Raw genomic sequence first — 25,193 nt, forward strand, 5'->3', positions numbered from 1 at the left:
AAATCCTTTGTAATGTAGAACTCTTCAAGAAATAGATCTGGTTTTGTCTCTGATTCTTCTAATGCTGTTTATTTTGTATTGAAAGGCAATGCACATTGAGACAGTAATTATTAAAGCCTGATTTCTCAAGCTTTTTACAGTTTTTATATTAGCTTGATGTCTGTCAAGAAGAGACTTTATTAGTTGAGCTATTTTTATTGCTTTGTAATTTCAGATTAGGATTTTTTTTTTTTTTTAATTCTTACAGTATGTGAATTATGGTGGGAGATTGCCTAAATCTGAAGTAGCTACTCTGGGATTTTTCCAGAAGGAAAAATTTTGACAAAAGGTGTACCATTGTGTTGGTTGAGCCTTCAGTGTTGTATGGAATGTTATTTCTGAGCTTTCACTGGCAGGTGCAAAAATGATGCTGCCTAATAAAGGGAGATGGGAGACTTTGGTGGAATATGAGAAAGGCTATATAAGCACATTGCATTTGATGGCACCTCTTGCTGTTTTTTTGCTGTCATCTGTAATAACAATACAAATGATATTTAGACAAAGAATAAAGAGCCTCTCTCACTTTTTGGCTAGATAACTTCATTATTTTTATGTGTCTTCTGAGCTCTCAATGATGCAGCCAGCATCAGTCCCAGTTTAATTTATAATCATCTGCTCCTGCATACGAGGAGGCTATTGTGGCTGCAGGGAAAATTTCAGAGCTATCTGTTGAAACTCACTGTGGAGGAGTGGGAGTGAGTGAGGCTGCAAAGAGATTTTGCCAGATCTTGGCTGGTGCACATTTTTGATTCCTTTTGTCTGCAATGCTTTAGGATCAGTGTTTTTAGTTAAGATGTTTGATGTGGCAACCAGTTGCTGGGTTAACTTACCAGAGGCCTACACAGCAGTTCCGTTATTTTTAATGGTTAATTCACATTCCTAATAAACATGTTTTCTTTTGCTCTATTCCTTTGTTTAGTAATATAAACAATAACATAGAGCTATCAGCAGAATATACAATTTATTTATAAAAAGTTTAATAAAAATACATTTGAATTTAATAGAGTGCTTTTAAAAACTATATTTAAAAACAAATGCCTTGCAGAATAGTAAGAATAACAGCTCTGAATAGGCTCTGGCAAAGTGTTTTCTAAGACTACCTGAGCTTTTACTATGTAATCAGGTGACACATTAATAAAATGCATTATTATAACTTGCTTGCTGGTGTCAGATTTATGGGTATGCCTGTAAATGTCAATAGATCATGATACTGAGACTTAAAGAACTTAAGGGTGGGAGAGGTCGTTGAGTATGTCCTTCTGTCATGGTGTGCCAGGCAGTCCTCCCCCTACTGTGTGAGTTTAGTGGTGTGGGCTGACATACTGAATGGAGATAACCAAGGAACGTGCAGGTTCTGCCAAAGTCTAACCACAGCCCTGCAGTGACGAGGGTTTTATTTTGGCATGTCGTGCTGAGCCCGTTGTGCAAACTGAGCTCCCTGGAACAGGCAACCGCAAACACCTTCTGTCATCCTCACCCACTTCTCCTCCCTTCCCCAGGGAAACAAATGGAAGACAGCCCCTCTCCTCTTCCTCATATAATCTGACCAAGAGGAAAAATTCCTTGCCATTGCAAATTTGGCACTTATTTTGAGTCTGAGCATATGAGCAAGACATACCAGACAGGGATCTAAGAAAAAGGATTCTCTTTACCATCTGGTATTGCTTCCTTAGATGTGGCCTATCTCAAATACTTCTGGAGAAAGTATATAGTAAATAACAAAACAACCCAGAATAGACTGGTGATTTACACATTGATCAGAAGAATACTTCTTGTTCCTTTCTGGCAGATAGCTGAAGCATAACAGTTGTTTTATACATGTTGCGTTGGTCAGTCTGTTGACTTCAGCCAGAGGTAACAAACTGGTAGATTCATATTTCAGACTTCTTTTGTGGCTACTTAATAATGTGCCCAGACACACTGTTTTGGAAAGAATGCAAAAAAGAGGTCAGGCTTGTTTCTTCACCCAGTTTCTTTAGTACTGCGTTTTGCTTCTCACTGATGCCAGGGAGCAACGTTGCACTCGATTGCTTCTTCATCATTCCTGCTAGAACTTGTTTAGAAGCTACAGTATTACCAGTGAAGCAGCAGTTAGGATCTTGAATGTTCTCAAATTTATATCTTTGCTTTACACCTGCTAGAAAATTCTGCAGTGTCTCAGGTTTGAACGTTCAGTCTGAAGTACCTACTTGCTCATCTGAGAGAATTTCACTAAGGTAAGTTTTGAACACAGGAAAAGAAGGCAGACAGTTGAACAAGCAGGAGTACTAGAAGATAGAGCTGCTGTGGTGTCATGGTGAACTGCTGTTTATTTAACAGTAGACTCAGAGATCTTAAATTTGCCCACTGATGTGAGAGGATGAAAAGTTATCACATGCTGCAGACAGTGCTGCTAAAAAAAATAAATATATATTCATATATAGAGAGAGATGCACGTTATATATATGTATGTATATACACACGTATATTTACACATACGTTGCTAATATTTTCTGATCCTCACAGGTCATGCAGTACAAGACTAAACTGAGGAAAAATAGTCCACGAGTAACACTTCTCAGCTACAATTCTAACTCTCATGCAGTGACTTGAATACCTAGTCACTCAGTGTATGCTGCTGACTTTCACATATGTGTGTTGCTACATTACAGTGTAATACACTGGTGAAATACACTAGTGTTGCTATTACTAGCAACACTGGTGTGTTTCATTTAGAGATTACTTTATTGGGACTGTGATTCCAGTTTAGAACTGCTAATCACAAGCTCTTGCCTGATAGACCCTCTGGGAAGATGCACACTGGATAGGTGGTTACGGGGATGGCATTCAGTGCACTCTTGAAAATTGGGAAGTAGACATTTCATCTTTTCCTTTTAAGCATAAGAAAACAGCAACTTGACTTACATAGAAAATGTGGACAAAAACATTTGTTTCTGTCACTGTGACTTTTTGAAACTATTCTTAGGCCTCTCAGTCGCTTGTGGAATTACAGACTGCAGTATGAAGGCTGCAGTGAACAAAATTAATTTTGTCTTTAAGGTGTACTCATTTTTCTTCTCCAGACGAAGAAGGAACTAGAAACCAAGTAGTAACTGTGAGTTCCAGGATGATGAAGGCACCACAATTTTAATTTTCAAAGCCGTATTGTAAGGGTTTTATAATCTAATAATTGGAAAAATAAGCCAAGATAAAATATACTAAATAAATTGTCACTCTGAAATTGTCTAGCCCATGCTAAAATTTGAAATCTGTTTAAAAAGTATTAGTAAATTCAGGTATTTGCTTATTATCTGCAAAGCATGGTATACAGCTAAATCTTGTAACATCTCCATGAAGGTAGATAAGTGTTGTCCTTAACTTGCAGTTTGAGAAACCTGACCAACAGAAAAACAGGGACAAATCATAAGTCATTTTTTGCTGGTATTACAATCTTGGTATTCTTTAATCTTGCATTCACTGGATTCTGATGACTATTTTTAAATCAAGGCACGCTTTTTGTATTACAATTTCAGAACAGAATTCCTGTTTGAAAGGGGAAGAATTAATGCTGTATGTCTACATAAGCATTGTTACACAGATTGTGTCTTCTGTAAATGCATCAATGTCTGAATGGGTGTTCTAAACAGTTTAGATGATAGAAGTTCAAATTAAATGATCTTTGGTTTAAGGTTTGTCACAGAAAGAAGGTGTCAGTTGTTGTTGTTTGACAGTTGATTACTAACTCTCGAGTACCTTTGAAAAATACTAACCAAGAGTGCATGCAGAACCACAGGATACACTGACTTGCTTATTATCTCAGTGTAATTGCTGTTACATGTTAAAAGACTAGTGAAAGCCAAAGGCACCAGCACTGCTAATGGTATTATTGTGTGCTACCATCACTTAAGTGAAGAAGCGAGCATGGTCAACAGCTGCAGAAGAAGGGGACCTTGAAAGCATAGAATACTGAACTGCTTAACTGTGGTATGGAAGAGAAGTATTTCAGGTTTGTGTTTCAAGGAAACAAAGCATTCCACTGTGTTTTGCTGGTTTTGTTTGGTTTTAACCGTATCATCTGAGATTACTAAACCGTAGAGACCTTGGTAAGGATTTAAAGTAGTAACTTGAGCCATGTGTTCTTATATTGCAATTCTAAATTTGGTTTTCATCTGTAGGGCTATCTAAGAGACCAGGGTTTACATCTGCAAAGGGGGATACAATTCTTCAAGTCTTTCAGTGCTGTTCATGACTTTTTGATTCAGATTCTTTCCAGATTAGAAATTTTATCTATAGAAGTTGTGTCAATATAAGCAAAATTTGTCAGTATTTTAAGGTTAATCTAGATAAAAAGAACACTTTAAATTGCAGATCAGTGTGTGTGATATTAAAAGGGGCATGAACCAGGAGAGAGGATAATTGGCAATGCTGTGGGGATTGGCATGTGTAGAAGGCGAGGCAAAACCAGAAGATGTTCGATGGAATTCTTCAGGAAGTTAAAGTCTAACTAGTTTTTCTCATGGAATAACATTTTTCTTGTTTTGTCATCTTCCTCAACAGTGTATAGCATTTCTTACTCTTTGCTTTGTCTGATACTATTGTACCTCATAGTTTTAGAAAAAAGTGATGTGCAAACCTGAAATAGCTGCTGGTTTTGTTTGGTTGTTTGGTTGTTTTTTTTTTTTTTTTTTTTTTCTTCAGTTTTAGGTACAAAAACTTTCTGTTATACCTAGTACCAACCTAGTGAACGTTTCTGGTCTATGCCATGTTGCTAGTAGAAGTATCCTTCTGGTGAAACAAAGCTACTTTTTGACAGGAAAGAGTGGAACTTCTTCCAGTAGCCATAATACAGTAGAGCCCTGAGGTGAACATCCAAGCATTTTAACTCACAGGTGCTGCAGATTTCAACTTAAAATCTCATAAATGATAAATTAAATTTTTTACTTTCCACAGATATTGCAGGATTTGTGTAATTTAATATTTTACGGTAGCAATGCTGTGTTAAACTAATGGAATTGGTTTTATCGATAAAGTAGCACTCATTATACCTATTTTAGGGATAATGCCAAAGATGAAGAAAACTCTTAAATCACTACCTTGGGGACAGTGACTTTACTGTAGCCTTTGCAAGTACAATGAATGTTATTTATCCTAGGAATAAACTACAATTACTTCAGGTGAATGAATGAAATTTATCTTTTGTGGTATAATAAGCCTTCTTTTTAACTTCTGCTTGCTTCCCCAACTGTATGCTGGTAGGATGATATCTAAGTGGTCTGAAATTGAGAGCAAACAATTGTTTTGATCAAACTGAAGTCAGCTTTCAGTTGCAAGGCTTCATCTAATTAAACTGCTGCTATTTTTTGCCCCCAGATACGTGAAGCAGTTCCCATTTACTCCTGCAAAAAAACTGTAAGACTGTAAGAATGGGCAGAATTTGCTCTCTTGCTATGTATTAATCTTTCTCAGTAAATCATGATTTTCCAAACTTCTGCCTGGATCAGGCAAAATGCATAGAAGAATAATTTTAAAAGTCAACATATAGCTCAATCTCAGTGTAATTTACCACTAATGTGATGTGACATGCCTGCATGAATTAGCTCAGGAAAGAGACAGATATATCATGGTCTCAAAACAGCCTTTACATGCAGCTGCTTATGTTTAAGCTGCTAAGCCCAATTGCTAGTCCAACTCATTGTCCTTTAGACATGACAAGCTGGTAGTTTTTTCCTCCTGCAGGTAAAATACACCTGTTGCCTAATTGTAATGTTTCACACTAAAGAAGTGTTTAGTGACAGACTATTATTTTGCATGATTTTTGTTGTTGCTTTGGGAACAGTGGGAGAAGACCCCACCTTGATTGTGTGTCCTGGTCTGAGCCCAGAGGGCAACTGAGCACCACGCAGCTTTGGCTCCCCTATCAGGAATGGGAAGGAGAAAATGAAGCAGAAGTGGCTCAAAGAATCCATCTAGGTACAGGGAGGTGTAGCTCACGCATCATGGTCATGTGTAAAAGACAGACTCTGCAGGAGAAGAAAAGAAAACATCACTTTTATTCAAACGCTAACAAAACCAACGCTTAGCAGACAAGGTGGGACAGTGAGAAGCACCACCACATCCAAAAACACTTCCCCACACCCCTCCTTTCTTCCCCGGGCTGGGCTCTGCTCCCCATCTCTCTGCCTCCCCCCCAGCAGCGCAGGGGGCAGCTCGCTGCTCCTTTCTTCTCAGGAGCTGGGGTGAACGCTGCACGTTCTTCCCCGGCTCCACGGGGCTCCCCTCTCACTGCAGACAGTCCTGCATGAACGCTTTCCAGGATGAGTCCTCTCCATGGGATGCAGCCATTCCCGGGCTGATACAGCGTGGGTCACCCCCGCATGTTGCAGTCCTCCCAGCACCAAACTACAACAGTGGGGGCTGCTTCTCCTCTCAGAGTCCTGGCTTCCTTCAAGTGCAGCCACCTGTCCTGTGTTTCTGCACAGGCTTCAGGTTGGCCTGTGCTCCACCACGGACCTCCATGGGGGGAGGGCAGGGGGTGGCCCTGCCGTCTCACCACAGGATACAGGGGGGCTCTGTGCTCAGGCACACCTTCCCCCTTTCTTTCTCCTTCCTTCACTGGCCTCAGTGTTCACGTAGGTGTCGTTCTTGTAACTCTTCCTCACAACCCTCTCTCAGGTTCCCCTTCTTAAATATGTTATTGCAAAGGTGCAGCCACCATCACTAATTGGCTCAGCCCTGGCCAGAGGTGGATCTGACTTGGAGCTGGGGGAGCTTCGAGAAGCTTCTCAGAGGGGCCACCACTGTGGCCCCCTCCCCTGCTACCAAAAAAACACACCACAGAAACCCAGCACATTCTGGACTCGTCTCTTCCATTCAGCCCGGTATAAAAATTGGCCTTATAGGAGTAACATGTAAAATTTGTATTGTGCTTTCAAAGAAATACACCTTCTCCTTCCCAGCTAGTCCTTTTGCTAGTTTGTGTACGGAAGTAATTGTACTGTCCGGATGAAGCGGAGCTGGCTGTTGTCCTAGGGGTTTTTTTTTATGCTTTCTCCTACTCTCTATGCCTTCAGTGAAAATTTAGCAGCTTTATACAACAAAAATTAAGCACTTTGATGTTATGTGTGTGTGCATATACATACATAGATAATGGAATGAAGTAACTAAAGGTTAATATGCATAAAGTTAAGCCCTTTGAACATTATATAAGGCTTACATAAATGTATACGTGTGGTGTGCAGACAGTCACAACTGATGTGTCAAAATTTTCTGTCTCCATCAGAAACAGCAACTGAGTAAGTCTTATGTACAAGAGATTTTATTGGAGGAATTTTAAGGGAACAGAGCTTGATTTGAGAGATGCTGAGCAATGGAAAGAGGGAGCTGTCTGTTCTTGGTAGCAAGGAGTCAGGGTCCTGTGACTGTAGTAGTACCTTACACTCTGCTTCTCTCTCATTAAATTTCTGTTTTTAAATGGTTGTTTCCAAACTCAGTCATGAAAAAACCTGTAGGCATGGGCAGATTCACCTGATAATTTCAGTATTGGAGCTGTTTCACTGTCAGTTGATTCTTGTACTATTTTTTTCAAGCTTGAGAGTATCTTCAAAAAATCGATGTTTTGCTGTGTTCTGAGTAAAATTTGAAGAACATGTTTTGAAAGTGCCAGTCAGAGTTGGGCGCCAAACTGATCTGTGTCACCTTGCAAATCTGTGAATTCAACCATGATGGTTTGTGAACTTGAATTGAACCCCTTAGATCTAGTCCCTTCTCTTTCTTTCGAGAGGCAGAAGAATTTAGAACTTCCTTAGACAGACTACTTACAGGATGCTTGGCTTAGTAATGATTGCTGGGGCCTCAGCTCAATAATCAGAATCCAGATGCCTGTTATGTTTTAGAAATTCAACTGCATAGTTCTGTGTATCCTTTGGTTTTGCTTTCAGTATCTGTAAATGAAAGCTCTAGCTAATACATAACTTAAAATAATTTCCAATAGAAATGTAGGAGAAAGAAAAGAGAGGCTTTAATGGTGTGCCTGAAAGAGCAGCCTGGTTCACCAAGTCCAGATCAGAAGTTTCCATAACCAGATTTCCCTCTGTCTCAGAAACCAATGGCTCTGTATCTGTGAACTCATTAATAATTTCTTCCAAAAATGAGCCAGGAACCCCAAGAGCATCAGCTTCATTTGGTCCTGTGGTTTGACTAGTTTGTAGAAGTCTGTGCCCAGAGTAGGCCAGAGCTCTGGCAAAAAATAAAATCATGTGGTTGACAGTTATCATATTGTGCAAGAGGTACAAATCAGTAATTGGAGAGGAAAACTATGCGGGTAAGATAAAATAATCTAGCTCTTAAATTGCTAAAAATAAATACTTGCATAGTGCCTTTGCTTTTCATCATGTTTTACAGAGCATTAAAAAATGCTAGTCCTTGTGGAACAATTCGTAACATTTATTTTTTTAAAATATAACCTCAGACTAAAGAGGGTACGTAAAACAAGGAATATAACTGAATTAAAACCAGCATACTACACAGTGGCACTGATTTAAAACTGTCTTTATAAACTGTTACACACTGGTTTAGTTTTAAGTAAAGTTACTTTTAAACCTGAAATTTATATACTTTTCTGCAATTTCTAGGTCTGGCTCTCACCCTTAATAAAAATTCTTGATTATTTCCCTTCAAAATTCAAGTGCAATCATGTCAGACAAGAACTATAACTTTTCCTTTTGTATTAACCTCAGTGTTACAAGAATGTGTTTGTTGTTCAAATGCCTTGGCAATTCATTTTCCCTGTTAAAGGAGAAGAGCCTGTTTTTCATTCAGCAGTTTGCTGTTCTATCACTGCAGAAACTGCTTGTCTATTTACCAAGAAAAGGGATAATGTGACTTAAACAAGATGGCTAAATCCTATTCGGCAGGATCAGAGGGGGTGGTGAATGTTTGACATTTGCTGAGATAAACTGGCTTAAGCATAAAGGCTTTTTATGCGCTGTGGGCTGGCAGAGCAAGGGAGACCTCTCCTTCCTCTGAGGTGCGACGTGTGTGTGCGTGTGTGTGCCGGCACGGTGGATGCCGCTGCAGAATACCGGGAATGAATTACTTGACGTGCACGACTGAAAGCGCCGTTCGCTTCACAAAATCAGCGTGGCGTGTGCTGCTGCTAACCTGAGAGAGGCAGCCGGCAGCTCTTCGTGACGGCTAGAGGTGGAAGGACCCAAACTTGCGGTCCTTCCCCCACCCCCAAGAGATCGGTAGTCCGTTCCTTTATAGTGGTTCATTTTGGCTCTCTGTCATCACCAGAATGCTGCCAGTGAACGTGTGTCATGGTTACAATAGAGTGTGGTAACACATAACAGCAATGAAAGCCCAGCGGGAAAGGCTACAAATTCCAGGGCTGACCTTGGAGTAAGTATTGTCTGTCTTTAATATTTTAATGGTTTCTGCATGATGCCGGCTTTCGTGCAACCCAGGAGCTGTTTAACATACGTTTGTGCTGACAGTCTGGGAGCACTGCAGCTCCAGGTTGAAGGAACACGTTTTAAATGCATTGCAGTTGGTTTCAGCAAATGTGGGAGCCCGGAGCCAGGATATTGCAGTACATTTGGAAAGAAAGCATTTCTGCATATTTAAAGTTACTGAATCTCAGTGCATGGAGCATCCTGTCAGCTTGTAGGGGAAGAATTTGTCAGTAGGCCATGGTGTCTGTCTTTCTCTCCAGCTCTCTGTTGCTGTTTGTTTATCCCAGTGCTGCCTTTTAGAGAGGCTTCTATCTCTGCTGAATAATAGAGAGCGCTGTGAGACATTAAATCGTTATAGAAATGCTGTTCTTGAAAATCAGGAGCGAGCTGTATTTTACATACGTAACTACACTAATGAACTGTATTGACATTCTGGAGGATTCCTAATAGTCTCTGCAGTAAGTATGTTTACCTTATTTAGCAGTATGTTTACTTGGTACTTGCTTAAAACTGATTAACTCATTTGTGTGCTTTCAGCTATTTAGAGAGTAACTACATGAAACTATTTTAATGTAATTTTAATGTATAGTGATAGTAAGTGTAGTCTTTTATTCATAAATGACAGCATATGTTTACCCAAGATTTCTCAGTCAAAGCCAAATATTTGTTTCTATACAAACATACCTACAGTCTATGTTGACATGTCAGACATGTATGTATGCATGTTATAATCACCATGAGAACTTGCAAATTTTATCTAGGTAAATAGATATGGTTACGTCAGATCCTTTAGTATTCCCTGGGACTTCCCCATTCTTGCTGGAGAAAAAAAACCCTGAATGCTGCAGATGCCTGCGGTAAAGTTATTTAGCTATGAAAGGTATTATCTCTGACATCTGCCATGTTTCAAAAAGAGGGCTATAGGTAAATGTGCAGTGTAGCAAATAATTTATTGTAATAATCACATGAAGGTGACAGAGCACTTTATTCCAAGGAACAAGTGTAGATGTTATATCGGGTTCCCCAGAACTACGTTTGTGAAATGTCAGAGAGAAATTCTGCATTTCAATCTGGCATCTTCTGCTGAGAGCAGTGTGTATTAGCTGTGAGCAGACTAAGGTCTAGATATTTTTCTGAAAAAAAAAAAAAATAGCATTGCTAATTTCTCAGGAGTTTTGGAGGAGGGGTCTTATTAGGGAGCTCATTAAAATGGTTTCCATGAATAATTGATAATTATCCTCCTTTTGAGATATGGCAATTTAAATATTTTTAAATCAATCTTCACTGAATTATGTAATCATCATATGAGAATAACATCACTAACTGTAAAGGACAAAAAATGATTCATATTACTGTTTTTTCAACATAGGTGTTTCTGTAATATGAGGTAATCATTTACTGCTTCCTCCTTTTTCATGGTAACCTGACATAATTACACTTGCTTTGCCCTATTTTGACAGTATTTAATACTGATAAAATTAATAATTATGTTTTAAATTCAGCATTGTTCATTGGTTTTGTTAAAACATTGTCTGGCTGTATTTAATTTTTTCATATATTAGACTTTCTTTTGCCATCACACTTGCTACTTTCTAAACTTAATTTACTTGCAGAGAAAATAGAGTATAATATTTTGGTTGCTGGCACTTAATGACTCCCATAGAGTCATTCTCATGATTTGTCAGAGTTGACTCGATGCAGACTTAAGATGTGTCCCCAAATTCTTATTTTCAATTGTCTATAAAAGCACATATTTGGGGGGGGGGGGGGGGCGGAAATCCAACTTACTCCTTGAAACATTGTTCACACACTGTTTCTCATGAATTTTCTTTCAATAACATTTAAATGTTGAGGCTAAAATTACATTGTATCTTTGAGAAATTAGTACAGTCTGTCTACGTTACATTCATTACTTGCAGAAAGCTTTCAAAGAATATTAAGGATCCAAAATATAGCATTCCAAATTTAGTAAATGTAAGAATTAAGGCTGCCTGTCAGCCTCGTGCATATGCACTGTGATAATTTGTTTTAACAGGTTTTTGCATGTAATTTGTAAGTCTTAAAAAAGCAACGCTGAAAAGCAAGTTATATAGAAGAACTGGAGTGACACTCCAGTGTCATCACTCGGTGGGAATTTGTAGATCCATAGTACAAGCGTATCTGATATTAAATGCCCTGAGAGTCTGCTCCATGACTGAGATTCTGATGTGTGACGGTAATGAAAATGAGCAAGACTCATTTATGAGTAACTACTAGCAGGTGCAGGATTTCCACCTGCTGTGTATGTGCCACCCACTATGGGGAGGGAGATGCGCTTTGCCACTGGGTGTCACTGGGAACTGTTCACCGCAAAGCTATTTAGGAATCTTGTTCTGGGGTCTAAAATTAATAGATTCTTCTCATTTAGTGCCAGATGAGTTTTTTTCCCTTTCCTTCTCACTACTCTGGCTTTAGTAGGTTCCTTGCCCCTAGCTGTTACTCCATAGCAGTCCCCATACTCTCTCCCTGGCACAGCCTCTTGGCCAGTTGGTGCTGGTTCTCTGTCTCCACCTGGATTCTCTTTTGATCAGTCAGCTCCCCTCCCTGCCTCTGGTCCTGGCGGAGTTGGTTGCTGCCTGCATCACCTGCCTCCTCCTCCTCCCTTGCTGTGCAGCCCCAGGAAGGAGCACTGATGGTTACAGCACCAGGAGAGTTTCCCGGTCAGCAAGGAGGGCCGCACTGACAGACAGAAGGGGAATGCACAAACGAACAAGCAGGGACAAACTGCTGGCTCTGCTGCAGCAGACCCGCAGAGGAGAATACGAGACAATGCAGATGGAGTTTAGAAGTACAGAAGAACTTTTTACAAGCCTGTACATATGCAAAGACCTTTTGAGTGCATGTTGTGGCAGGTCATTGCAGTGCAATGGTGAGTGCCCCAGTGAAACAGCAGAAACCTGAGTCTGTTAATCCACCCCTTTCTCCCCAGGCCTGCGTGGGCTGACTGATGTGAGCCTGGGTTCAATTTAGCCATTTGCAGAGTGATATATTGAGCCGTTGGCTCTTAATGGAGTTTAATAGCTCAGACATACTGTTGTGCTAGCACACCTAGCCTGCAACTGAAATCAAGCTAGCTCATGCCCAGCTCCTGGGCTGTGTTGGTCGTGTGCTTTTCAGTGCTCCTGGCTCAGGGATTATGCAGACACAGCCAGCAGCCAGAGGAGTTTGCCCTAACACATAACCCTGTCAGAAAGGAACAGACCCACCCTTGACACTGTGTGCGTGTCCCTGCCAAACTTTGTGTCCTCTCCAAAGCATCTCAGGAAGGAAAGATTGCAAGAATGTGCAATGTAAAAAAAAAAAGTGTCATCCCTAGCCTGTTTTAGAAGCAGTAGTACTATTCCTGATGAAATGTTCAGAAAAAAAACTAAATCAGGTATGCACCTTGAAAGGTTTTGATGGGAAAGTTTTAAAATCTGGCAAAGTGTCATGTAACTGAAAACAAGGGTTTGGAGTTGGAGCTAGCCATGCTTAACATATTGGCCATCTGTGTTTCCACTGGGGACAGGAGAAAAGTGCTAGTGTTGGCTGGCTGAAAGGGTCTAACATGTACCAGAACAAACCTTTATGAAGGTGATCTGGAAAAAATTCCCCGTAAGCTTCTGTCTTCACTCAGTCTGCACAGAAGGCAGAGTTGTGTGGTTTCTTTGGACAGATAGCTTCACCTAATTGCAACAGGAGACATGCTGTTAAACATTAAAAAAAAAACAAAACAAAACTGTCTTTCACGTTTTATGGGACAAGTGTACATGATCGCATGAGTGTATTTTAAAACAGCATCTGTGAAATCTGTCAGTGGCCTACTGTTTTATTGAGAGATGTTTTTAATGGAGATGCACTTGAGGCAACTTCGTGAAGGCACATTTGAAGCCAAATGCTCAAGTATGGCTCGAGTTGTTTATATTGATATTTGATGGCCTAGGTAAAGGACTTGATATCTGTGAGGGAACATTTCATAGTGAAATTGATACGGCCTAACTAGGGCATATTTAAATTTTAGTAAGTGCACAAATTTTAGGATCTCAAATTGGAAATCTTTATTACGATTTTCTTATTGTTGGTGAAAGCTCATAATCAATTTTGATTTTCCTTTTGGTTTTAATAAATCTAATTTCCATATGAAAAACTTACAAAACACCTAAGATTGTTTTTAAAAGAAAAAGATGTCCCAGTTGCCTATCCTGTTTCATACAGAAAGCTTAGAAGTCTGAAACAAGCTATTGCCTTTTTTCCCCTGTCTGTGGACTTTGTACACAAGTATTGTTCCCAGAGGGACTCTAACATAGTCAAGTATAGGCACCAGCACCAGATTTCATAACTGTTTTTATTTAAATCAATTTCATCTTAAGTCAAAAACTGTGTGGCTACTGTCAATCACTTCATTCAGGAGGACAGTAATGTTTTGGTTCTAACCAAATCTCCTTTTGTAACTCCTACGCTAAAACATGCGACTCTTGCTAAACCTTCTGTTCACTAGAGATGACATTATTTTAACTTGCAGTCTCACCCCAAGGAGCCTGAGCCCAACCCCAACAAGCCCCTGCAGTCCTTGCAGTCCTCTGTTCGCTTTTCATTTTTGGAGGTAAGCGAGTAAACTTCCATTGTTGATGGTTTTCTTCTGCATCCAAAACCTGATAATCAAAACGTATTGCAAAGGGAACATGGAATAAAATTAAATATGTCTCTGCAATTCAAAAATATGTTTTACTTGAGAGCTGTTGTTCTGAAGTTATGTATTTTATGGAAAAAAATACAGGGTAGTCAATATTTGAGACCTAGTACAGAGATTCAAGATACTGATGCATAACGCTGTGTTGCTCTGACTGTTTGCTTAGGAACGTATCTGCTATTGAAACTTTATAGTTTGTTTCCTGTGATCATACCTCAGACTGTATTCTATTATATCAGAAGTTTAAGGTGAGTTCAGAAATGAAGGTGATTCATGAAATGCATGGTTATTTTTTGCTTACCTGAGAGGTAGTAGTATGCTTAGTGATGTCAGGTGAGAGGAGAGTCGAGTATCCAAGATGCACATCCATTTAGAAAAACATAAAGTCGTGCATAATACATTGGTAGGACTGGTTTACTCTTCAGAACTAGGAGGATTTTAAACCTTATTTCTAATACAGTAACATTTTAGATGAATCCTAAGCAGCAACATACAAGATCTTCCTCACTCCCTTCTTTCTGCTACTTCCAAGGTCATTCAGAATAATAATTTTTTTGGTACTTGTCAGGAAGGTAGTTATTTTTATGAGATCAGGAAATCATTAACTGATTAAAAAATACTATGTAACACTTGCTCTGATGGTAAGATTATCATCATAATTAGTAATTGAAGGATTTTTCTGATACAGAAAAACAGGGGTTTTGCCTTCTTTATTTTCTTTTTAATACAGAAAAATTAATTGCAAGCCAGGGTTATCATAGGTGTGAGTTACTGAGGTTCTGCTCCATAAGGAAAGTAGCTTTTACAGTGAGTTACTAATGAGTTATCAATGCCTCATGGGTTAAAAAAAAAAAAGTTAATTTTGATCAAAGGTCTCACTTTATACTGTGAGGATGAGGGACTCTTAGAGAACCACCACATTTTTAAATGATATAATAAGGTACATTTGTGCCTATTTGGTACCACCACTTAAATGTAGCATGTCAGAGAAGAGAGTTGCTTGCATGTGTTAATCTGCTTCAGTGTACTTTAAAGTAAAATAAACTAATATTTAAGAGTCCTTCTATTGAGGTTTCATATGACACTGAAAAATGGAGCAGTAACACTGTGACTTGCTATATGTCTCTGAAGAAATATTGTAATGTTTTATATATACTATTTTGTTAGGGAAGAGCTGGGATGAGAATTCCTCATTTATCACTTTTCAGTATGATTTAAAGAAACATACTTTTTTGTTTCCTCAGTGAAAACACTTTTGTAGTGTTTGTTTAATGAATTATCAGCAAAATCAGTATGTTCTATGGAGTTTATCTTGTTGATAGTGAATGCTCAGTAAAAACTAGCATTTTTTAATGGGGTCTTTATTTTATACAGCCAGAACAAATCACCTTTGTGGGGGAGGAAATGCTCTTTTTCAAAATGTCAGTTTTGTGGAATCAAAAAGCTGTGTACAAAGTTTTTAGTTTGCAAACCCTGCTGAGCCACATCTCCAGACGTGTGGATGTCCTGCCATTCAAACTGTGCTATGGACACAGCCCTCAGTGTTTTTATGGTCTTTGGAACCAGAACCCTCGAGGCTTTAGTTTCCCCTTACTGGGGGGCAGAGGCTCCCAACAGTGCCAAGCTTGAGATTTCTGTCTTATGATGGAGAGCGCTAGGAGCAAACATTTCAGATGCCTTTTGAAGAAACAGAGTGGAAGTTATTGATACTGCTTAGTGTAAAGACTCCTCCCCAGATTTTGTTGAAAAATGTCAAAATTTGTAGGGATTTTTCTTGGGTTGTTTTGTCCTGAAATGCATTTAAAGCTCTGCCAGAATGGTTGATTTTTCCTTGGAATGGAAATTTTAAAAGTTTGATTCATTCTGAATCTTTGTGCTCTGTGTAGCTATAGGACTGCTGGCATATTGAACAGCAAATGTTTTAGTTATTAGTTACTGTTCAACTTGACCTAGGTTATCAGGGAAGAACAGATGTGTTGATTTTTAGGGTATGTAAGTAATTAGCATTTCCTGTTCCGTTGTTCAGAGTAATCCTGTATGTGGGAGGAGAGGAATTCATTCAGTGTGACTAGTTTTGCTCATATTCGGAAGTGTTAGCAGCATGGAAGCCTTACCAGAGTGAATGGATAGGATTTTCCTGTGGTATCGTCTCTCTAACGTGCTGTCTTATCTCCCTCAGGGCCTTTGACTTGCACAGCTGCTCCTTAGGCGGTTGTTTGGTTGAACTTCTGCTTACAGCAGTTGTTGCATACAGTAGTACTTTAAAGGGAAGCTTTTGCCAGCTAGATGATGATGATCTTTTCAAAATAAACAGTACCATCCTGTGAGTAGAAGTAACTGTGGTAGCAGAACCTGTTGGTACAGCATGAAGCTATTTGTATTTTACTGATGCTCCTCAGAGAGGATGGAGGATGGAGAGGTTTTTCAAGTTTCAGCAGCTAGGCACACATTTGCCATCAACTTTATACCTGCTGTCTGGGTCATCTGAAAACTTGCAACTCCTCTAGGGGGGGTAAAAAGTATGTACTATTCTAGTACTAATTAATAAAAGCAGCAGATTTACAAGGAAAGAGATACGGTGAAGATAACATAAATAGCTGAGCACAGCTACTGAGAGATTTAAGATAGTGATGCTTCTGTAATTTTAGAGTGTGTTTTTCTTTTCTTTGGATAATTCAATGTCCTTTGTGAGAGTTGTGGGGAGTGGAGTGGTGAAATTAGTGGAAGACCAGAAGGAAGCACTAAGTGTGAGAAGTTGTAGTAGCTTCTAATAAAAAGGGTAAAGAAAGTGGAAATAATGAATTGAAAAATGTGGAACAGCATGCATTTGGGCTTGATTAGTAGAGATGGTGATTGTCAACAAAGGAAATATTTTGTTCAACCTTTTGCTTTGCTGATGCCATTGATACAGGACTGGGAAGAAAAATGTCTGTAAGGCTTGGACATGTAATAGTGGTAACAGTTTCTGCTGCTGCCTATATGGAATAGGGGCTACTGGGGGAGAATTTGTGTTTGCTGCCCTTGAGTTCTGTAATTCTTCTTCATGACCAATATAGGATGTGTGCTGGCTGATGTTTTCTCTCTGCTTGAGTTGTGTGTGGTATGTTGGTTTAGTTTGTGATTCTTCCCTGCCTTTGGACATTTACAAAAATGTAAAGGAATTTAATGCTTGTAGGGAAGATCAGAAAAAAAGTCCTTCATATGGAGAGCTAATTGGAACTCCTGATCATCCTCATCCTCAGGGAGAAGTTTTCAGCTGATATAAAGATCTTAGTTTCCCCAAAAAAACACATTGTCATGAAGTTTCCAGAAAGCCTTGACTGAGGAGCATGAGGAATACATGAGTGTCAGGTGCCACAAAGACACATATGTTACTGACCACCTCAGCCTGGCAAGGGGATTTGGAAGGATTCATTCTGAAATCTTGAAAAGGAAGGTGTAAAGTAAAAAGAGCCTAGGCTTGTATTACCCTTTTTTTTTTTTTTTTATGGTTTTAATTTTTTTTTTTTTATAGACAGTCCATTTTCTTTAGGAAAATCCTAAAACTGTGAGTTGGTAGGAAGGAAAATGAGGATTATTAACTACACCTTTTGCTAATGTAGTCTGTTATCTTGTAAGGCTTGTGACAGTGCCATGTTAAAACAGTGCATTTTATGTGGAGTTGTGTTGTCAGCTGATTACATGTGTGTTATCAAGAGCAGCAATTAGAAGTATAACTGGCATGGATTTAACGTCATACTATGGCACTGAATTGAAAGGAAAAAAAAAAGGCAGTGTCACAGATAGCTCAGAGCTCTTAGCCACTTGCTGATATTCAGTATTAGGTTTTTATGTCTGGAGATTGCCAGAAAACGTTGACACTCACATTTTCATTAGATGTAACCTGAATATATAATATGAATGAGTAACCATTATAAGCCCAGAGAAGAATTAATATTAGATGTTTTTAGAATTTTATAAAAATAAAAAAAATATTTTACCTGAAAGCATATTTAAGCTGTTATTATTAATATTATTAACATACCAAATTGTTCAATACAGAAATCAATATCTAGTTAGTATCCTCCCATTTTTCCACTTCCTCTGCCTGCATCTCTTCCCCCCCACCCCAACATTCTTTCATCCCTGAATCAGATAAAGAAAGCAAGCTTAAAATACCTACTTTCTAACAACTGTATTGGGCTGTTTCATGAAACTCGGGATGAAGTGGATGGATTTTGTAGAAAAATGAGCAGGGAAGTTTCTAGTCATTTATTATTGTTGTTGTTCTGAAAGTGAGCATGTTTAAAGAACTGTTAAATGTTTCCTAGCTTTGTATGATGCTGTGTATGCATGTGAGCGTATGCACCCATGTGAAAAATATAATGGACAGCGGGAATTTAGTTTGCTGTTTGGCTTTTACATTACAGAAGACAGTAGTATCAGCGGGGATAGTAGTGTGGTCAGTCTTCATTTGTTCTGCTGCGTGGTGCAAGATACCTGGGCTGGGGCACTTTGGGTGGCTGTGGGGTTGGCGGGAGGCAGCTCCAGGGTGGCACTTGCTTATGGCAAAACTGCCCCTGGGGACTCTCGCAGCCTAACTGATGACCGAAACGTGTGCCAGTCCTGACCTTGCCCCTGTTGCCATGAGCGAGCTCTTACCCTCTTCTGTGTTAGCTCTTGTGATGGCGTGGCTGCACCCTAAGCTGAATCTCCACGGCGAGTGGGAACAGGCCTGCCTGAGGAGGGGAGTGGGGAGGGAGCAGGGGCTTGGTTTTCAGTGTCACAAGAAGTGGTGGCAGTGTGGACTTGGGCTGGCGTGCCGCCCATATGAGGACACCTTCTTTGGTAGTGCTGTGCTGGAGCTCTGAAAGCTGCCTGCTGGGAGCTGAGTAATAGCCAAGGTGACAGCTGTTGGACAGACACACTGGTTAATGATTAAATCTGGTGTAACCCTATAGCCTAGACAGACCAGACAGTGAATACTGCAGAAAAGGAAGTGTTAGTGTTTCCTCTGTGATAAGGAGGGACTTTTGCAGAGGCATGACATGGTCCTCTCAAGGTAGAGCAAAATTCTTGTAGAAGAGTTAGCAATTAAATTTGGACCTTTCTGGTCTTAGGGTAGTTTCTTTACTTCTGTGTAATCTACAGTAGAACTGCTATTTCTTGGATTTGTAAGGCTTTAGAAAAGATACAGAAAGAATGTATGTCAGAAGATGCCTCCTTTCCCTGTGTCTCAATGCCACAGCTGCCATACCCAGGGATGCTCAAGGAAATATTTTTCTTTAAAATTTCTTCCCACCTTTGCTTTCTGAGTTCAGTACAAAATATGCTGACCATAAGGTTATGCTGAATGATGAAAGTGATTTGTTACCCTGAAATAGGAAGGTCATGAGAAGGGCTGATGTGGATGAGGTAAACAATCATTTGGCTCCATTTCTTTAACAAATTGCTCATTTTTGTTTAAAATGAGGAAAACCTGCTGTTTCATCTCTCAGAATAATCTGATTAGCATTCATGAACACCTACCATAAAGCACGAGTTCCTCAAGGTGAAATAAAATAATCTTTGGCTTTCTCCTCCAAAAGTAGTTTGTCTACACCAAGGTTGTTGTTATGTCCTTGACGTTCTTTTGGCTGTTTCTGGGAGCATTTATTTAACCATACGAAACACATTTTCCTCAGCTAATTCCCATACCCTCCCGTATTAAGACTTGTGGCAGGTCAAAGCAAGAGCTTTTTCTGTTGGGACTTCAGAAAATTGAAAATGATAAACAACTTCATTGCATGTCTGAGATTTTAGTGCTGTAGAACTGGGTAAAATTTTGTTTCTATTTTCGCTTGTGAATCATCAGTATTCTACTGAGTGACAGTCAGTTACATCTGTATAAGCTTATTAGTGTCTTCATAGGGTTGCATGGTTATAAATGAGGGTCCAGCTGAGACCTGCAGGAGCTGCACCGCTGTCGCCTGTGAGCGTGGGTCCCCTGAAGGATCTTTACTGTTGGTTTGGCACCCAAGAGGGATATGGGGGATGCGAATTTCTGGTCCCATGTGTTTTTTTGGGGGCTGGTGCTAAAGAAAGTGCAGTTTTACACTGCTTTACACACACACTGATGCAGAATCAGAGAGACTAAGCCTTTGTTGTTACAGAGATGTTTTGTACAACTTCTGGAATAGAATACAAGTAAAAAATTATTGATATCATAGAGATTAGGTTTTAAGTACATTTTTAAAAGCTCTGAGGAGAAAGCTGCATTCTTGTATATATCTTTGAAAAAAGTTATGTGGAATAAGACAGTTTGTGTTGTGGCTTGTGCTATTTGATGTTGTTGAGAAGAAATATTTATTTATATTTAGATCAAGAAAAGCAAGAACAGCAGCCCCATCTCCCTTCAACATGTTACAATTTACAGACATAGATAACAGAATTTTAGAGAGTTTACCAGAAATATAGTTCTTTGCTGTAGTGCTGTGGTTTACTTTTTTTTTTTTTTTTTTTTTTTTTAATGTGTAAGGTACATTTCAGGAAATCAGGGAAGGTTGTTGTGACAGTTATTTCCTGTGGTAGTCTGAAAGCTACTTTTTCATTTATGGAAAAGAGCTTGTCTGAATCATTTTAAATGACAATTTGTTAATCTCTCCCTGAACTCTCATAAAATCCTCACAAATCAGTTGTGTGCTAGTTTTACTACATCTTTTGGACTTTTGGGTTGTATTTTTTATGTACTGTTCAGTGTTAAAATTTCACATTAGTAGGCTAGGCTTTCTAAGCATTGTGAGGAAGTAATATTAATTTGAGTTTGAAAATCACAATAGTTGTTGAATAGTGCTCTAACATGGGAACACTGGGTCTGGAGACAGTAAAGAGTTTTTATTTTTTTGTTCGAAGTATTGTTTAAATAAATGTCTTTCTAACATCTTTGAAAGCTGCACAGTCATACGAATGACCTGAGTGGAGATTTCTGGAACTGCCTTTCTACTTTGTAAAGCAGAGAATGAAAGTCTTCTAGAACTATTTTCCACTGAGTTATACCCTCATAATACTCATTTTTACTGTAATTTGATGTGCTGCTCAGATTACTTAGTTTTGAAGCCTAAAATGTTTAAGTGTTCACTGGCCAATCTGTGAACATTTTTGCCATACAGCTCTTAAAGATGAATGATCTGGTATAGTCCTCTTTTGAATACCAAAACTTGCCATTACTTTTTGGATAGATTTTTGTCTATCTTTGAGTCAAATTTTGGTTTATCTTAACTGTTATAGATAATACCATAATAAAGAGCTGGTCCAAGCTTTTAATAACATTCCCTATGTCTTCTTTAAAAGATGAAAGAATGGAATGAAAATGATGTGGAGAGAGGAGCTCTGTAGAATTTTTTTTTCTTCACATTTTCAATTTAAAAAAAAAAAAACAACAAACCCAGCGACAGCAAAAGTTTGTAATATTTTAAAAAAAAATACGCCATACCTAAATTGTGAAGTGGAAGGAGGGAGGTTGGCATGGAGCTCTGTTTGGGGCCGTGTAGAGACTAGGTGAGTTGAGTACTTCCAGGGGTGGTGTTAAGAAATCGCTCCAGGCCAAGGTGGTGGTTAAAATTCGAATAACTGATCCACATTTTATATGTGAAATTAACTCTATAGACAGGTCTTGAAACATACTTGAAAATGACAGTCTGGTGTCTTTCTAAATTGTCATACCACAGTTTCACATACATGCAAATTACTTGCTAACAGCAATCATTAGTCACTGCAGTGACTGTTCCTGTTGACCTAGAGGCTTTGCTTATCAGACAGTGACATATCTATTAGTAATGACTGTAAATGTCCTGAGGCTCAGTTGTCTTAACCTGCATGTGAAATTAAGACTTCTGTAGTATGGCTTCATAATTGGCTTATTCTGATTTAATAGGAAAGCATTTAAAACATCATGAATTCAAGTCCCGTTTATTGCCAAAAATGTGACTACTGTCTGTAGTCTCTTGCCAATCAATTCTTGTAGATATGGGAGAACTGCTACATTAGCTTGCCAGTTGTCCTTTACTTTTCTTAGAAAGTTTGGTCTGATAGGAAAGTCAGTAGCTCACGCCTTCCAGGAGAGGTATTTCCTGAGGTAATTCCACTCCTGTTATCCCAAATTCAGAAATTCTGCAGCCTGTGTGCAGCACAGTGACCAATTTCAGCTGCTCCTTGTATGAGTTGCCAGAGAAACAATCCTGCGGCTAAATCCTTGAGATGGAAATTCTCGAGGTGGAAATTCTCAACTTTGCTCCGTGCCAACGCTGCAGCATTATGTTGCATCTGCATCATTTTATCGCACCTTGACAAAAATAGATGCAGAACAGAAACTAGTATTGCAGGGCATCAGCCTTCCCTACAACACACAATTTCAGCAGAAGAAATGCTTTAAGACTCTCAGACCTTTAAGTGAGGAATGCAGAAGGTGTGTATTGGAAAGGCACTGCTGTCTATACAGTGGCCTTTTTTGAGGGCTTCATTATTTCTGCTCTACAGAACACAAGTTGTTTTCACTGCAGTGAAGGCCAAATTGTTTTGCAATGAAAGTTGGTGATCGCTTAGGGAAAGTGTCTTGCTTTGGAATTAGCTTATTCCAGAATATGATGTGGGAAAATGAACACTCAGTAAAATATTGTCACTCTGAAGAATGGGTCAGCAAGATAATGAGAAACTTCATTATAAGGGACCTTGAAAGATAAGCAGAGACTTTGTTACAAGAGGCCTTCACAGATAACGGGGTATCTGTACGTTAATTAAGGGAACTCTGTTGTCTGCAAGAAGTAGCCATCTGGTTAGAGCTGGATTTTGTGGTTACTGGCCTTGATAGCTCAGCATTCTGGGACAAAGGTGAAGAGTAAACGGTGAAGAAGACTACGAGCCTTCCTCCAAAAGACCCTGGCCCACGACCACCAGATGGCAGTAAGCATGCAGCAGGAGGAGGAGACTTAGGGTAATGAGTGTCCGGAAATAATTACAATAGTTATGCCTGTTCCCAGAACTAATTGTAATAGCCCAGCCTATACTAATGAGTATGCATGTTTTTGTATCATGAATGGGGCCTGCTTTGTGATATGGCGTGCAAGCTCGGAGGAGCGATCCCCCTTGCATCCAGCGCTGCAATAAGCATACCTGCTTTATAACTCTTTGTGAGTTGTAAAGTTTGTTTCTTCACGTCAAATACTATTCAAGTGATAACTTCACAACTGCAAGTTCTAAAAAACCTTTAAAAATTAATGTTTTGGAAACAAAGTGGTAAATAGGAATGAAGAAACATGAGACCTAGCTGACCACAACTAGAAATCTTTTCAGTCCTTTTGTTTTTCAGGTATTTTGTTTCTCCTTTTCCTTGCCACTAACCATTTCAGAAGAAAAGTACACATGTAGGTGCTAGAGGCAGTGCCTGGTAGCTGTAGAAAACTGACAAATGTCACCAATCTGCTATATTATCAGGACTTAGTAGCCCTTCCACTGGTGCCAGTTTTGGCTAGTTTGTCATCTTGATCCACAAGATGTGCTAGTGATTAGAGCAGGGATGGCCAGCAGTCCTGATCTGAAGAGCTATTCAGCAAAATAGTCTCCTGGCTTTAAACAGGAGGCCTGTTCCCCTGTATGTTGTGGGGGAAGGACAGCTCGTGGCATGATTCGGTCATAAACTTGATCAGCTCTCCCAGTTACTTCATCCTCTGCTGTGAGATGAGATACAACTGGTAAATGTGCAGTGTGGTCCCAGAGCCAGTGTAGTGAGTGTAGTCCTGAGCATCACTGAGGAAGTGATTCTGCCTGCTGCTGGGACACTGGTTTTCTTAGAAGATCTTGGAAGCTAGTCCTGGGCTAGAGCACAGTGCTAAGAAGCAGGAGGTGTTGAGGAGCCTGATGTTGGAATGACACCAACTTGAAAGTGTCCTTGTCTCCATCTCCTGGTAACGCTACTTTCAAACACTAGCATGTTTGTCAATATGTGGTAACCATTCCCTGTGGTAGTGTGACAACAATGTCAATATTCATATGATACTGTGTTGTCTTGGGCATATGTTGTGATGTCTGGCTTTGATGAGCAAGATGACTTCCTGAGCTTGTACACAGGTGCTCAAATCCTCAGGGCACTCTGCAGCAGACTGACTGTTAACTCTGCAGATGGTGGGAAGGAATGACCCAGGGCTGCAAAATTCCTTCCTAGCAGTAAGAAAGTTGCTGTCATAGAGCAAAAGCATGGCTCGTCCTCTCTACCTGCCAGGAGTGATGGAGGATGCTTTTTCTGCTCTTCAGAACCTGCTACTATGATAGATTATAAAGGCCCTCTTCGGGCTGGAAAAGAGGAGGTGGTTTGCAGTTAGCAGCTCAAGCACAGTAACACTTTAGCAGAGCAAAGCCAATGGGACCTTAGAGCCTCAGGGCTACCTACCAAAAAGTTAAGGTGTCTAACAGCCAAAACGTGTACCTTGAAGGAGTTGAGAGGGGCATTGCTTCAGGAGAGGTTCTCAGATGGGAGATGACCTGGTGCTGCTTGGCCAGGAAGGCAAATTTTCAATTTGATAGAGAAGTAAACAGTGGCCAGAAATGGGTCTAAAACCTTCACACAACAAAAAGACCATAAAAGACGTCTGTGGGACCCCAAAGTACAGCCACAACAGTCTGGAAGTAGTTCTTGTCATGTTTTAGAAGTTGTAGTCTGATTGCTGTAGTACTGTTGGCATGCTGTTGAGTTTGGGAAGGCGGTTAATGCCTTGTGACCTCCCAGGCTGATAAAAGCTGGAAATATCTCTAAAAATTGCTGTGGTACCTGAGAGGAGGAGATCATGACAAGTGCTGGTATATATATATATATATAACAACTGAAGCCAGTCTCTTTCATTATGATCAGTCTGATATGTTCCTCCTTCACCTCTTTACTGTTGTTTCTTTGCCAGGAGAATATTTAGGATCTCTATGCGCTGTCTGCCAGTGGACAGATGAAATCTTTTCCTCATGTGCATATGTAGAAGTGTTCAAGCATGGCTGTTGAGGAAAAGTAGGATAGA

At 39.6% G+C, this 25,193-nt stretch overlaps 1 protein-coding gene across 4 annotated transcripts in view; it reads left to right on the top strand.

The window, feature by feature from the left end:
* MAST4 (microtubule associated serine/threonine kinase family member 4) overlaps window positions 1–25,193 on the top strand; it is a 308,421-nt gene that overhangs the window by 162,591 nt on the left and 120,637 nt on the right. The window contains exons 1-2 of one of the 4 annotated variants that reach the window (XM_033009056.1): window positions 9,145–9,417; window positions 14,011–14,091. The exons of 2 other annotated variants lie outside the window; for them this stretch is intronic. In XM_033009056.1, the coding sequence (XP_032864947.1) occupies window positions 9,371–9,417; window positions 14,011–14,091 (128 nt within the window). In that variant the 5' untranslated portion in view covers window positions 9,145–9,370. Of the gene's footprint in view, window positions 1–9,144; window positions 9,418–14,010; window positions 14,092–25,193 lie in introns of those variants that run through there. One more of the 4 variants, XM_033009058.1, reaches the window with a different exon arrangement.

Source organism: Tyto alba, unplaced genomic scaffold (assembly GCF_018691265.1).
Source record: "Tyto alba isolate M040663 unplaced genomic scaffold, T.alba_DEE_v4.0 Super-Scaffold_42, whole genome shotgun sequence".
Lineage (NCBI taxonomy): Eukaryota > Metazoa > Chordata > Aves > Strigiformes > Tytonidae > Tyto > Tyto alba.